Source organism: Portunus trituberculatus, chromosome 40, assembly GCF_017591435.1.
Source record: "Portunus trituberculatus isolate SZX2019 chromosome 40, ASM1759143v1, whole genome shotgun sequence".
NCBI classification, from domain to species: domain Eukaryota; kingdom Metazoa; phylum Arthropoda; class Malacostraca; order Decapoda; family Portunidae; genus Portunus; species Portunus trituberculatus.
Window position 1 is genome coordinate 2,265,001 of NC_059294.1, and position 12,500 is coordinate 2,277,500.

Sequence of the window (12,500 nt, forward strand, 5' to 3'; positions counted from 1 at the left end):
AAGTGAAAGGAAAAGCGTATAGTTTATTTTTCAAAGTATAAACACATAAATACATACCCTTTTCTAAACAAGGTACTGAAAATACATGATATAAACAAAAAAAAATATATATATATATATATATATATATATATATATATATATATATATATATATATATATATATATATATATATATATATATATATATATATATATATATATATATATATATATATATATATATATATATATATATATATATATATATATATATATATATATATATTTATATTTTTTATTTTTTTTTCTCTCGTGTTGCAAAGTAAGAAAAAACTTAACATGTCCTAGAAGCACATTCTCTCTTATATGGAGTTAAATACACAATACAAAAGCCACTAAAATATATAAATAGGTGGTTTACTTCGTGCTGAGAAAAAAAAACGAACATATTTCTTGAACCACATTATCTATGGAAGGAGGCTTATATTAATTTTCCACTACTTGTTAACCGACGCTAGCTAGAGTCGTCTGCATAAACAAGGTCGTTTAGCGAGAAGGTATGTACACCCTTAATGGGCAAAACAAATGTAGAAGGCAGACTAATAATTTATGTAGCCTCTGAAAATAGTTCTGACAAAAGTTCTCATTAAAGTTCAAAATGCTTAATAAGTATACTGTCACTGTTGGTGAGTGCGTTGAGGGAGACAACAGAAAATGGGAGTCCCAGGTAGGAAGGAATGGCACAGGTAACTTACAGGTAACTAACATAGGATAACTTGAAAAATGATTACCTACGAGGGTTCAAGTGTGTGTGTGTGTGTGTGTGTGTGTGTGTGTGTGTGTGTGTGTGTGTGTGTGTGTGTGTGTGTGTGTGTGTGTGTGTGTGTGTGTGTGTTATTTATCTAAACAGTCATATTTGTGTTTATCTCGTGTTATAAAGGTCTAAACTGTCTAATTGTCAGTCTTTGTCCTATCTCTTTATCAACCAGAGAGAGAGAGAGAGAGAGAGAGAGAGAGAGAGAGAGAGAGAGAGAGAGAGAGAGAGAGAGAGAGAGAGAGAGAGAGAGAGAGAGAGAGAGAGAGACCTTTTTTCTACGATCCATAATCTAATAAAAGCACCCTTGAAGATGCCACTACCTTCCACTAGAGTTTGTTGTGAGTTCTGAGAAGGCATACGAACACATCACATGGAATTTTCAAAAGGCCTAAAACAAAATAATAAGACAAGTTTTCATGAGCTATCTTTTCACTGATGATGCAGAACCTTTACAAAAACCACTGGTCATAAAAACACCAATACGATGCACTACATAATAGGATTAAAGAAACAGCATCAAAGTATCACAAAAGAACTCTAAAAAAAGATGGTTAGTCACATTTTCAAAGCTAAAATTCACCCTGAATGAGCAGAATCCTTAAAACCATCAATTATGAAAGCATACCTGAAAATACCAATAACTCTCTCTGGACTCCAAGTTACCATCCAATAAGGAGCTTTCAAAGGCCACAGGGATGATTATGTCAAGTTCTCACGAATGTAAATTTCCACTGACGAGGCTGAAACCTTATCAATTATGAATGAATCCTTAAGAAAGGTCAAAATTTTACACTTGACCTTGTTTGAAGTAAAGATAAGGCTTCCAGGCATCTCAAGGAATCTTTAACCCCTTCAGTACCAGGACGTGTTTTCATATTTATTCTGCTTATTTGTCAAATTTAAATAGCTCCAGAAACTTGTACATGGATTAGAATAGTGAAACACTCTGGCCATTCATCTTCTCACCTCCATAGACCCTTCCTAATGTAAATAAAATCACCAATACGAACCCAAACTTGAGATAAAAAGAATACATCCCAGCACTGAAGGGGTTAAAGGCTACATAGACGATCAAACAATTTTCATAGGTGTTAATTTTACCACTAATGATTCAAATCATCATAAAAACACCCTTGAAGAACGTAAATACATTCCACTAGAAGTCACTAAGAATAAAAGTACCGAATAAAACAGAATAATAACAGTCTTGTCAGACCAGGTGGCAACAGTCAGATGGTGCGCTGGGTGGTCTACATATGGTCTCATAACCACCCTCACAAACACATTCCCGCTACAGCTGCACTCACATATGTATATCTGACCACTCCAACCCTCCACCACATATCTATACTCTCTCTCTCTCTCTCTCTCTCTCTCTCTCTCTCTCTCTCTCTCTCTCTCTCTCTCTCTCTGCCTGGCAATCCTGCAGTTGTAGTATTCAACGTGAAGGTTCTGTTTAAAGTTACTTGCCCACATAACTGAAAATATATTCCAGTTTATGTTTTTTCATGTGTTCTATATTTCCTCAAAATCACTAATTTTCACATCAATAAGGAAGATAAACAAAACAGTCTTGTCCAAAAATATAAATACTAGTTTGAAGAATAGCATCCCTATCATCACCACTATCTGATCTTACCTGCAGCCGAGTATTCATGACACTAAACAAACATTGACGTAACATATATCAGTATTAAGAGTTAAGACCCCTTTTCTTTTTCTTCCTTTGTTTTCTACCTGCAACTTTCAATCCAACAACAAAAAATTCACACCTATCATTGTCTCATGGTACACCTTCGCATTTTCCATTACAGTATATAAACTGCTCTGGGTATTATAAGACTCCCCATTGTTCCAGACAGCCCATCAACCTCCCATGATGCGCTCCAGGAAAGATGGTTCCGGGTTTTAACTCAGGTTCTAACTCTACGGTACAGCACCGCCAGTTTTGGCTCAAGGCCACCTCGCCAAACTCTCCTTGCTATAATACAGGTAAAAAAAATAATAGTACAAAAAGTCAAGGGCGTCCATAGAGTTTGCCTTTGGTGTGGGGGAAGGTATGGACTTTGGAGGAAGAGGAGTTACAATAATATTATTCTGTATTTCATCATGAAAAAATATAGCAAGTGGTCCTTATTCTAATTTCCCTTAGTAATTATTATGAAGGAAACATATAATATACTTACTAAGGGAAATGTCAATTTTATTTAAAATATATCATTACGTTTCAAAAATGGTAACAAAGGCTATTCTCTCTCTCTCTCTCTCTCTCTCTCTCTCTCTCTCTCTCTCTACTTATCAACAACTTGGGAAGTAAGCAAATTATTCTATTGTTAATAAAAAAAATTTCATAGTTACATTTATGATGTTGCTGAAGTTACTCTTTCTCTATTCCGGATTCATTATTCTTTTGAGATGGAAAGGTAAACATGTCGGGGGAGAGAATTATCATGCTAATTCAGAATCTATTACCACTAAGTTTCCAGAATAATCAAAAGCTCTTCATTCTCTGCTTCTAAAGTACTTCTTCTTTATGAGAGAAAGATAAGCAATTTGGAATGAAGTACCAGTTTTTAATCTACCACTACCATTAGATTTCCAAGGCATAATAATGACTCCTCCTCTTCCTCTATTGGTTATCCTTTCACTTCATAAGAGAAAATTAAGCAATAGGAGAGGCAGATTTGCTATGATCTCAGGTTTCCAAGGCATCACAAATGTGTCTTGTCTTCATCTGTTTCTCATATGGACACCCCATACTGAACATGATTACTTGTACTCACCCCTTGGCATCTCCCTCTGTTGGAGCAGGTGGTGCAGTGATGGCCTCTCCTGCCACCTTTCCTTTCTTCTCCTCCTTGGCAGATGGAATCTCTTCATGCACTTCACTCTCAGTTTCCTTTTCTTCACTCATTACTTTTGAATCACTACTACTGTCATCACTACCTACAGACTCCACTGACACACTGTTTGTTTTCTGTTTCTCTACTTCCGTAACTTTTCCCTCATGTGACTCTTTGCTGCTTGATGATTCCCCTTCTGTGTGCACCTGAGGAAGAGACCATATAGGCATTCAGTGTTTAGATATTTTATCCATCTTGGAAAAGAAAGATATCATGGTTAACCAGTCAGTTAAGTCACAGAACTTTCCTCCTCACAAAATCAATTAATCATATCATAATGCAAGAAAATTAAATGACTTTCTCTTGTGGAATTAAATCAAACAAAATGCAAAGTTTTGATTTTCTCCTTTTGATGATATATAAATTTCATAAATATTCTTCTAACTAGTATCAAGTACTAAAACAGATTAATTACAAGAACAGGCAACATCATAACATTAAAACTTCTATTAGCTAAAGCTTCAATTACTAAAACAGAGCCGATAGTCACAAGAATAGGGTTAGGTTACAAAATATGTCAAACATCATACACTGCAAAACTAATTTTCATGTAGAAAATTCAGCCTTTTCTCTTGACCCTTCCTCTGTTTTTCTTTAGACCACCCAAACAATCTTGTCAGTCTCTTCAGCAGTCCACCACTTTCTCCACAGCACCTGCTCATCATCTCTCATCACTTAAGCTACTATCCCATTGCTTTACCATGCCCTTTACACTCAAGGTATTTTCAATCTGTAATTTTACATGTTTGATGGATAAAGTCATGTTCTGCACTACCATTCTGTGGCATCCATTGACTCTTCACTCCTATGTCTCTGGCCATAGAGTCTCACACGACACAGTGTTTTCCATTGTGATGCTCACTCCTAGCCATGTTCCTTTCCTCCAGTATGTTTGTTGCTCTTATGTCAATATCCATTAAGAACTTGACATTCCTTAACCTAATACAGGTAATCCATATTATAATGAACTATATGAATTCACTCAGGTTGATGCACTTGCTCCTTGCTCATATTATAACTACAAATTCATCTTCATTGTTGTTTTCTTCCTCTTCCTTGATAAAATTAATGAGGACAATTATTTCAACTAAATCAAAATTGCCACCCAATACCTCTTTTTAATTCAATGTCATTTATATCCTCCAATACTTAACAAATTTATTCTAATGGTTTGTTTAAACTCTTGAGCAGTGAGGCCACACAAGTGGAGGGATGCATGCATTTAGCAAGTTCAAAAGAGAAATAAACATGAAAATAATGGTAGAAGATAACAAAAAATGCATCACTGAGGCTCAAGGAGAGAAATAAATAAGACAACAAAATTCAATTCCATCTTGTTTAAGAGATTAAGTAACTTGAACCTCCTGCATGAGTGACCAATATTTCATAAATGGATACATAACGCCCCAGTACAGATTAGGCAACTATGAGCATGTAAAGTACTAATGGAGACAACACAGAAAATAGTTTATGAAAGTATATTCAATGAAGATAAAGGAGAAAATTGTCCTATCCTACATCTCTAACTGTATGTTAGATAGTGTGGTCCCTATACACAATCACATAAGGAGCGACAAGAATGGTGTTGTTTTATCCTTCCTTTGTGTTCCTCCCCTTCCTTGGCACTTACAAACTCAACTGATCACTGAGCACCTAACAAAAGCATGAACCTATTCAATGAATAAAGAACAACATCAAATATCACTGTACACTTACCTCATCTGCCGCATCTTCCTTCACTTCCTCAGCAGGTTGCAGCATGCTAGAGGGTGTTTCCAGCAGCTCAGGAGTATCATCACCACTAACTACAACTTCACTGATGACCTTAATGAACTTCTCCTTGCCACTAGTTTTCTTTTCAGTCCCCCTGTGAACTTCCTCTTCAACAACATGTTCCTCAATTTGAGCATCCTCCTTACCAGCATCCTCTTCAATATATGCTGGAGTAGGCTGTTTTTCCTCTACTGTCTTAGATTTCTTGCTTTCTTCCTGAGACACAGCCCTCAATATGCTCTTAATCAGGCCTTGGTTTGCTTGATTAGTTGTAGGTACTTCAGTGTGAGTGTCACAAGCAGTTGGTTTGGATGATGACTTCTTGGCTAAAAAGTTCTTCTTCATAGACGAGATGATCTTCCTGATGTCTTGAGACTTGTGTGAATGTGAGGGCAATGGTGGGGCCTCTGATGCCTGATCTGTCACTCCTAAGATGCTCTTTGCTCTCTCAAGCTTACTTAGCGAATGGAAGTGGCTTGTGGGTACTGGTGCTGCGGCTTGGGAAGTGTGGGCATCTTCTGTTGCAAGACTCAACCTGCAAGAAACATACCTTTATTACACACAGACATTAAAAAGAGATATATCCTATAATATTTTGTTGGTTCAATCTACTCAGAATGAATTTCAATCTGTCAATACTACAATTTTTCACTATATCAAACCCCCCTGCCAACATACATCATTTAGAAATAACACTCACATCATTATCTATCAGCTACACTATCCCCACTTGTTCCTACTTAATAAGCAACTCTTCACCAACTCCATGCCCAACTTGCAACATTCCTATTTCTGTCTTCCAGTCTTCTTTCCTACTCTAGACACATATAGTATACTCAAATTACATTTTTTTTTCTCATTTAGCTACAAATCACAGTCTTTCTCTCTAGCATTAACTGTCTCCTAAATCCTTCCCAAGGCAATGTCCTTCATATGATGTAATAGACATAATCTCTTTATAACAACAAAAAAATCCCCACTATCAATGCCATCTTCTTCTCTTTTATCACAGTACATACACTCAAATATTGCTGCCCCCTTCCTTTCTTCACATCATGATGCCACATGAGCCCACCAGTGTTTCCAAAGAAACATTACAAAGAAAAGGTAAAAATAATTTCAATGCCAGTCTCCATATCTTATATCTCACTACAGTACTATTTAGGGTACATAATAATCTCAGTTCACAAACTTGATCCACTCCATGACTCAGTTCAGAAAGTTCCCCAATGAAATTAGGCTTTAGGGCCGCCGTGGTACAGTGGAACCATGCGTGCTTTGGGATCCAAGGGGTCTCCAAGCGCACGGGTTTGAATCCTGTCTACAGTCCGAGCGTAGGTTGGACTTTCTCACTCAGGGCAACGGTTTCCTAGCGGGTGGGCTTTGAGATAAGAGATACCCCGAAAAAGTATCCCCATTAGCCCATAAATTCCCGTGAAAAGCCCACATGGTATAAAAAAATATATATATATATATATATATATATATATATATATATATATATATATATATATATATATATATATTCCATTCCAGCTTCAGAAACATTGCATTGTTTTTTGTTTTTTTTCTGGGGGGGGGGTTTCCATTCTTAAATGTTTCCAGCATCAAGGAATGCAGAATGAAATTAAGGTTGGAGAGAAAAAGACATAAAGTCTGGCCTTATACCAAGCACACATTGGCTGGAAAGAAACATTGGAACATATGAATCTGTGTGCAGCAGGGATTGTTGGGCTGCTCAAGACAGCACATGCTTTCCTAATTCTTGTGTCCCTTGTTTAAGTGCAGTATTGGTAATCCAAGAAGTCTCAACTACCTCACATCTCAGGAGTGTGTTTGTGGTTAGTGTGGTCTTTCTATGACATCTACGTAGATACTGGTACACAAGAATAGGATGCCAGAACATGTGTTGTCATGAAAAACACAACACTCCCTGCCTTACACACAGCCATATGCTCCAGTATTTCCTTCCAGCCATTTACATGTTTGATGTATGGCAAGATATTCTTCTCTTTTGAATTATCTCTCCATCCACCCAAAAAATGCTGGAGATAGGAAGGATTCAGTTCTAACCCCCTGCATCAAACAGCTGGGAAGGTACATAGCTGGACATAATAATGAAAAAAATGTATCATGATAACCAATAAATTGATAACAATAACCTTATCAAGAATAATGGACAATATGTAACAGGTAATATCACACAATAACCAATAATTGATAAATCAATAAATCCAAAATTCTGATACTAGTGATACAATATTGATATTCAAGGAGAAAAATTCTTTTTACCTCTTTCTTTGAAAACTTAGAAAATCTTTGACAAAAAATTTCAAATTCAGCAAGTATTCATCCTGTTTCTTTACCAATTAAAAGTAGTGTTTCAAGTAAAATAACTACATTTTGATTTTAAGAAATAAAAATTTCAACATCTTCATGTTCCAAAAAACAAAATTACCTACATCCCTAGTTTGGAACCAAAAGTATCAGTAATACCAACAAATCAATAACGCGAAAAAAATAATTAACAAATAATAAACCAATATCATTATTGGGATAACGCCCATCTATGGTAACAAGTTATAGTTGATGCTGAAGAGACTTGACAGAGTATGATAATCACAGTACTCTCAGTAGTCAGGCCAGTACATAACTGAGCGAGTGACCGTGTGCTTGCTGGCTGAGAGGATGTGTGTGGTGTTTGTGTGTTCACATATCAAAGCACTATTAATAAACCAATGCAAAAATCATTTAAAATATCTGTTTATAAACTGATTTTTTTGTGAATACAAATACACGTACTAAAATTCCATTATATTTCTAACCTCCACTTTAATCATAAAAAAATCTAAAATCAATGATTGAGAAATGACCAATACAAACTCACATGATGTTTTATTGTTCACTGTGTGAAGGAATCATGAGTCAAACTGGATTTCACTGCCTTGCTCTAATCAACTCAATCCCGTGAAGCTTCACTTATATTTTTTCAATTTTTTTTTTTCAAAACTTTACATTAGTGAACATAAATCTCATATGCTGCCATCAAGGTAAGCCATCATTGGTCGGTCATCAAACCTACATATTGTAAATATTCCAGTGTGATAAAAATATAGTTCACCCTAATTAATGAATGGAAGTAAATACTTCTCCTATCATTCCCCATGCAATGTTAAGCACAAATCTAGGATTTCCACAATGCTAAAGTTACTCAGTTAAAATTAGAAGGTCATAACATTTTAATAGACTTTCATTTTGAAAATTTTCCATTTTTTGGTTGACTTCCACTTGGAAGAGACTGACACACAAAAGTTGCCACAAGTTTTGACTTTAGGTAATTCAGGGAAGGACAAAGACACCCAACTTGGATTTGGTTGGATTCAGATTTGTAAAATTCTCCACTGTTACAAGGCTAAGAGGTTGACACACAACAGTTAGCATGAACACACTATAAGTATCTGGCATACTGCAGTGGTCAATACACAGGCTTGGCACTCAGAATAAAGCAATCCTTAACTGATCTCCTGAATATGGAGCACACCAATCTGAAGGTCATGGGCAGACACAAGGCAACAGGGACTCTAAACCACACATATACAAATATACACACCCATACCAAGATACTTAGCAGCATTAACAGACATTAGGCATACAGGCATCACCACAAACATTTGCCTTGCCTATTCCACAAATACCACAACATAAACCCACCACCCCACCACACACACAAAAAAAAATATTGCAAACCATTGCAAAACACCACATCATAACACATACACCCACCAATAAAGGATACACAACACTCAATCTAGCACATACCCCAAGGACATGATGAGGAAAACAGCCGTGGGCGAGATCCCCAGTCTTGGCCTTATTCCCAGAGGCCTGCCATCCCCTGCCTGCCTCGGACGGCTCCTCTCCTCCCCCGTCATGCTTCTTACGTGCAGGCGCCAACACTTTCCCGCTCTGTTCTAATGATGCAGGATTTCCTCGCTGTGTCCCGGGTATTGGTAAACGTACACATGGTTACAGGCTCACTATATCATAATAAAACAGTACGTCGGCTGCTGTGTGCTTGCCCGCGCCACACTCAGTTGCACACACACTGGCTCAGCTGTGACGTGGTTTGTTTTGATGGCGCGGTGGCCTCTTCTCACTCCGCGGCGCGCCACTCAAATTGTTACAGGCACTTGCTTAGATCGAAGGAAAGAAAGGAATACATCAAGAGGCATTAGGATCATAGCATATAGTTCTCGTTGTAACGTGGTTTATTTTGCTGGTGCGTCAGCCCCAGGGCTCCACTTAGACTTGCGGTGTAGTACGTGTTTTATTTGAAAGTCCTTTCCCACCAAACACCGACGGGCTGCGTCGTTGAGTGTGAACTGCGAATGTGTGCAATGAGTGTGCGGTGTGTCTGGATCACCCAAATTGAGATTACTGGCAAGGTATACAGATAAAGATAGACGTGAGAATTATGCATGACACATTAGATAATATTAAGATAAATTATTTAATAAACAAATAAAGGAAATGGAGTTTAAATAAGATTATCTACTGGGAAAGACAATGACTGTTGGAGTCAAAGAGGTGACGTATGAAGTCAATAAATAGAAATCAGAAGCAAAGGATTGAATTGAATAGGTGAAAATGGATAAATACAATTACAAACTGTAATTAAATAAAATGGATAGGACACATCAGAAGAGGCAATACAAGATATAATGGAGATTGTTATCATTTGGTAATGTCTATCCGTTTGGATTAGTGCCTATACTAAAAGAATAGTTAAATCAATGAAGGTGCATCAAAACTTATAGTAAAAAAGTTTCGTCCTCACAAGATAACAAATATTACATAACAGACAACGCATCACGCGTGATATGCCACAGTACCTTGGACTGACACGTCTATCACAAGATAACAACTTGATTCATTCTAAGATGTTACTGTAATCTAATTAAGAGAGAGAGAGAGAGAGAGAGAGAGAGTGTGTGTGTGTGTCCCAACACACTTCCACACACCGGGAAAGCGAGGCCACAATCCCTCGAGTTACATCCCGTACCTGTTTACTGCTAGGTGAACAGGGGCTGTACATTAAGAGGCTTGCCCATTTGCCTCGCCGCTTTCCAGTGTGTGTGTGTGTGTGTGTGTGTGTGTGATACAAGTAATTTGATTGACTGATTGGTTAGATAACTGAACTTATACTTTGAAAGATGTATTGATTCAGTGTGAGGATGGTTACAGCAAACGTTTGTTCTTTCTTCATGCTTGAATTCTACGATCATTGCTAAGTCTAGTGCTATCAACCAAAATAGCATACTGTCTTGTATAGGGGTTGAGCTAAGAGAATAATAATATCCGAACATTTTTCACCAAAGCAAACATGAGTCACAGTCTACCTCCGTAGTGAGTTTTTTTGTGAATACTTCGTTACTTTCAAAAGTATTCGTCTTGTTGTGACGAACCAGCAGACCATTAAGTTTCACACGCACAGGAGCCAAGACTGAATATATTATGATACTATCATACTATGCAGGATTTCAGCATTATATAAACTATGATGAAATAATGCTGGTTTTGTTGATATTTTTCAACAAAGTGATATGTTATGAGCGAAATTAGGTTTTCACGTTTGGCTCGGGCAAATAAAAAACTAAGCAAGCACGAGTGTTTGAGCAGGTGCATGGCCCTCGACATTGTGAAAGAAGTGAATATTATGAGTACTAAAATTAAGTAGTTTGGCACTCTCTTTTATTACAATATGTGCATTTTTCCTCCTCCTTTTTGTAGGCTTCTGAAGCATCACACCAGTCCTTCATCAGCCTGTCCTTCACATACATTAAGCTCATTAAAATAGACCGATTCAATATATCTATAAAGCCAACAAAGGGAATGTTTATGGGGCCCATTGAGATACACGTAACTATTGGTTGCTTTGCTGTCTCACCCTTAACAGCGCTACGAATATTGCTACTTTAGAATTATATAACTTAAGAGGTTCCTATTGTACCTAATGGTTAGTTTATTGACCACATACGCTCTGATACACATAACACAGCTACGGAAGAGTGTCCTGTTGTGGCGTATCGAACATTTGTTTGTTTGTGTTAGATGAGTGAAGTAGATTCTGTGTTTTCACTTACTAGAGAAGGTTTACATATCCTACCATAGTTGGTGAGAGTCGAGCGATTATGATGATGGCCTTAGTAAAAATGGATCAACATAAAGATGAGCAAGCTAATGAAAATTAAGTCATACTGAGATATGAGCAATATATGGCCGCACACTCTCTAACGATACCCAGGTTTTGCTCATTCATCTCACCCTGTGATCGACTGGTAGCAGGATATGAAATCTGATTGGTAGGTAACACATTTCTGATATGGTATTCAAATTCATCAACGTCTGAAAGTAACCAGCAGTAACAAAAGTACAGTAATGATTGTAATAATGATAATAATGATGATGGTGATGATGATGATAATAATAATAATAGTAATAATGATAATAATTATAATAATAATAGTAATAATAATATCAATAATAATAATAATAACAATAATAATATTATTAATATTAATAATAATAATAATAGTAATATTTTTTTTATATGGCCTATAGCGCCTGTAGGTATACTTGAAGAGTATGGGAAGCGCTGTTCAGCTTCCACCCATTAGTGGCGCAGGCAATTTTATTTATAGTGGTACTCATATTAGGAGCCATATCACCACCCAAGCGCATCTTTGGTGTAACCACCTAAAACCTGGGTATCATGGTGACATGTAGGCAACTTTAAACCACTTGACAAATGACAAAGTTTCAAGACAATATGTGGTGGGATTCGAACCTACGAATGGACGTCTGCTGATCCAATGCTCACCACCTTTTCCACTATGCCACCAACCAATAAAAGTCACCGCTTACCCAGGATAAACGAAGCATGATAGGAAAAAAAGTACAGATAGGTAGCACAATTCATTGTTGGATTAATCTTACAACCTCAATTTTCAGTGTTCGCTCCATTG

At 36.9% G+C, this 12,500-nt stretch overlaps 1 protein-coding gene across 1 annotated transcript in view; it reads right to left on the reverse strand.

Annotated features, from left to right (window-relative positions):
- The window catches only part of LOC123515808 (SUN domain-containing ossification factor-like), a 102,275-nt gene extending 92,477 nt beyond the window's left edge, over positions 1–9,798 (reverse strand). Inside the window, exons 1-3 of the mRNA XM_045274641.1 lie at positions 9,295–9,798; positions 5,419–6,010; positions 3,583–3,848 (exon numbers count right to left, since the gene is read on the reverse strand). Of these exons, the coding sequence (XP_045130576.1) occupies positions 3,583–3,848; positions 5,419–6,010; positions 9,295–9,407 (971 nt within the window). The 5' untranslated portion in view covers positions 9,408–9,798. The remainder of the gene's footprint in view (positions 1–3,582; positions 3,849–5,418; positions 6,011–9,294) is intronic.
- Between the last annotated feature and the right edge of the window lie 2,702 nt (positions 9,799–12,500).